At 40.4% G+C, this 3,980-nt stretch overlaps 1 protein-coding gene across 1 annotated transcript; it reads right to left on the bottom strand.

The window, feature by feature from the left end:
• Positions 1–3,040: 3,040 nt before the first annotated feature.
• On the bottom strand, positions 3,041–3,715 carry LOC132044737 (uncharacterized). Its single transcript, XM_059435241.1, has one exon. The coding sequence runs from the start codon at positions 3,713–3,715 to the stop codon at positions 3,041–3,043; it is 675 nt and encodes a 224-aa protein (XP_059291224.1).
• Positions 3,716–3,980: the final 265 nt, after the last annotated feature.

The raw sequence follows: 3,980 nt of genomic DNA on the forward strand, positions 1-3,980 counted from the left end.
GAGGCTTTGATGTAGATCCTCGTAAAGTCCGGGGTAAAGTCGTAAAGTGGATGATGTCTCCGGTTATCTTAGGAGGCTTAATGATAATTCCTGTAAAGTTCAGGGTAAAGTCGTTAAAGTTGGTAAAGTGAATGATAAAGTAGAGAGTAAAGTCATAGTGTAGCCGTCTGGCTTATGCATGTGAGGCTGTATAGCCGAATGATGCCCCCGGTTGTCTTCGGAGACTTGATGAAAATTCCTGTAAAGTCCAGGATAAAGTCGGTAAAGTAAATGATAAAGTAATTGGTAAAGTAAAGTGATGGTGTAGCTGTTTGGCTAATGTGGAAGAGGCTGAACAGCCAAATGATGCCTCCGATTGTCTTCGGAGACTTAATATTGATTCCTGTAAAGTTCAGGGTAAAGTGGTTAAAGTTGGTAAAGTAAACGATAAGAATGTAGATTCCTGTAAAGTTCAGGATGAAGTTATTAAAATTGGTAAATGATAAAGTAGAGAGGGAAAAATAATAGTGTCGCCGTTTGGCCGTTGATGATCTTCGATGTAATCCGATTTAATTCGCCTTCGCCTCGACAACCTACAAAGACAGTATACTTGTCAATAAAGTCATACGATTATTGTGATAAAATAAAATTAAAGATAAAGTTGGAAATAAAGCCGTTTGACTTTTAAGGCGAGGCCATAATGCTTTTAGCCAATCGATGCTTTTAGCTTTTTGATGATCAAAGAAAAACTTCTGGGAGGAAGTTGATTCGTTGGTCTCGCGGCCGTTTTTTCTTCGTGATTCCTCGCACTCAAAGAAAAATTCTTAGTTTATTTCAGGGGTAGGTTGTAAGTATATGTATAAGGAAATGTAACTATATGTATATAAGTTGTGAAATATATATATGTAAATATATGTATGTAAGGAAAGATATATATGTAAATATATGTATATAAGCTCCATTCGTCCCGTTTGTTTGGATCCTTGTGATCTCCGATGTCCAACTTTTCGATAACAACACTCGGAAGACTTAGTAGAAAGGGGGAAGGAGATGAAGAACACAAGTTCAAGTAAACAATTGTTTAAAGAACGTATTTCATTTGAAGAAACGGTAGGTATGTAAGTATATGTATAACCCAAACGAGAAATGTCCACAAACAAGGCTAATATTATTAATATACTTAGTTACAATGAGAAGAAAAATATATATATGTAAATGTATGTATGTGCAAGGAAAGATATATATGTAAATATATGTATATACCAGTTGTAAATATTTCTTCTAGAACACTAAACTTTAGATTGTGACACTCGTCTTGGTCTTCAACAATTGAAAAGTCATTTGCTCTTCTTCCAAATATAATACTAATTGAAGCCCAATAAAGCATATTGATATTTCCCGGTCTTCAATTGAGTTAAGTTCGGTCGATGTCCTAATCTCAAAATATCCCGCCGTACTAAAAAGGAAAGTTGCCTACGTATCCCGCCAAAGGAATCAGGTTAGAACGTAGTTCGTAAGATACATAAATAAGGTTTGAAATTTCTAATAAAGGGACCGAACCCGATGTGGATTGCCTACGTATCCCACCAAGGGAATCAGGTCGGCGTAGTTCTGTTGGTGAATGGTAAAGGATTGTTGGATTGTTATCTAAATATGACTGAGCCGCATGTTGATAGTCTACGAATCCCGCCGAGGGAATCGGGCCATGTATAGTTCTCCTTGTATAAGGATTTTTGGATTTTCTGTTATAATGCAACCGAACCCTATGTGGGCTGCCTACGTATCCCACCACGGGAATCGTGCCGCCGTAGTTCGTGCGATGTGTTAAAGGAAAGGTTGCAAACTAGGTTGTCTAACCTAATGTCGTCTTTCAATGTCTTCTTGATTAGAATAACCCTCGTGTTTACGTCGTTGTCTATCGGCTATTTCAATTTCTTCCAAGTGGAATCTTGTCTTGTTTCTTAATTCCTTTGCTATTCTCTCGAGATGTATGTTATTCATCCGTTCATTTTATGTCACAATCATAGAGTTGGCAGATTTGATAAATAAAGTAGAAAATAATAATAGATGATTAAGGAAAATCAGAAATGCATTCATAGTTTTTGCAATTTAAGCTTCCAAAAGATGAGGCGAAACAACAAAAGTTTTAGGGCACGATTTAAGCCTCAATTTTAAAATCGTGCTATCTCAAAAAGTTTACTACAGTTCAATCTACCAAGACTCCGGGAACTGTGGACGGAGTACAAGTCCAATTCTTCGTAGTCTCTCCCGGTTCGGCACCCCGAATGGTCGGTGTCTCGGTGTTGTGAATAGTTATGGCAATCTTCTTTCACCGGTGCTTGTTTCTGGATTGTTCCGGGAGCAGCAAAAGTTGATGACTTGCCCTTTTCAATTGGCATAATGACTCTTTTAGAATCCCTATTCTCTTCAACAGTTACCATGTTCACGTTGGCATTCTCATGAGTAGGTAAAGGATTGTTGTCTACGTTAGGCCGAGCTCCATGAAATGGATCGCTCCTTTTAATCGTGGCTTCGATTTTGTTTTTGAGCCCGTAGAGTTCCTCAGTGTCGTGCCCAGCAACTCCAGAATGGTATGCACAACGTTTGGAACCATCAAACCATCTTGGAATGGGATCAGGAATTTTCCCTTCAATCGGTTGTATCACACCTGCTGCTTTCATTCTTTCAAACAACTGAGCTAAGGGTTCAGCGAATCGAGTGTAATTACGGGTGTTTTTCTTTGTCAGGATTTGGACGGGCTTTGGGTGTGGTATGTGGTCGATTTTGGTAAGTAAGAGCTTGAACAGGTTGATATGGACGTGGGTTTTGACGTGGAGGTGCTCGGGGTTGGTAGTAATTTGCTTGGGAGTTGTAGACGGGGTAAGGAGATAGTGGAGTTTGCAAGGTTCAACGTAATGGCAAGGGTAGAAAGGTTGTTGTGGATGGTTAAGGTATGTAATGGCTTGGCTTTGGCTTATGCCCTTGGATATTCATGATCACGTGAAGATTTTCTTTCTTCTTTTTAATCCCACCGATAGAATCCTGCATTGAATGGCTTTGTTTACAACTGCAAAGCCGTAAGATCCCGAATTTTCCCTGATATAATTCTTTCTTCCAAGGCTTCTCCCATTCTGACAACTTCTGTGAATTTTTGTCCCATCATACCTATCATTTTCTCATAAAATATGCCGGCCTGGCATTCAATGAAGGTGGCAGTCATTTCTCTATCGTTCATCGGGGGTTGAACCCTGGCTGCTTCTGACCTCCAACGCAGTGCATACTCGCGGAACGACTCAGTTGACTTCTTGGTTAACTTGGTCATGTAGACTCTATCTGGTGTGATATCGGTGTTGAAACTGAATCGGTCCATAAAGTCTTGGGCCATGTCACTCCAACCACGCCACTTGCGGACGTCTTGTTGTGTATACCAGGCAAGAGCTTCACCAGATAAGCTTCTTATGAACAGTTTCATCCTTATGTTCTGATCTCTACCTACTCCAACCAGTTTGTCGCAGTAAGCCCTTAAGTGTGTATGGGGATCGCCAGTTCCATTGAAAGTATCAAATTTCGGCGGTTTGTAGCCTACAGGTAAGTCAACATCAGGCTGAACGCACAGATCCTCGTATTCTACACTCTTAGTTCCCCTAGCAACTTGAGGGTTTCTCATTGCTTCTTTGAGACTGTGGATCTCTTTTAGCAACATATCGTCTGCCCTTACTTTTGCCTCTTTCTCCATTTCCTCGTATTGATCTACTTCGGGCTGGAACCTGACTGTTACTGGATTGGTATAAGCTTGTGTTTCCGCTGCATATACCGGAGGAACATATTGCGTGTTAGGAGTGGCAAAATGTGCCCCTTGTATATCTTTGGGTTGGATAAGTTTGGACGGTGGGAGTGTTTTAGACCGGAGGTGGTGTGTTGTAAACGGTGTTTGTAGGTAGTTGGTTTGGTGGGTTTAGAGGAGTAGTTGTAGGTGGCGGATTAGTGTTGGTAGGTAACGG

This window comes from Lycium ferocissimum, unplaced genomic scaffold (genome assembly GCF_029784015.1).
Source record: "Lycium ferocissimum isolate CSIRO_LF1 unplaced genomic scaffold, AGI_CSIRO_Lferr_CH_V1 ctg5147, whole genome shotgun sequence".
In the NCBI taxonomy this organism is placed as follows: domain Eukaryota; kingdom Viridiplantae; phylum Streptophyta; class Magnoliopsida; order Solanales; family Solanaceae; genus Lycium; species Lycium ferocissimum.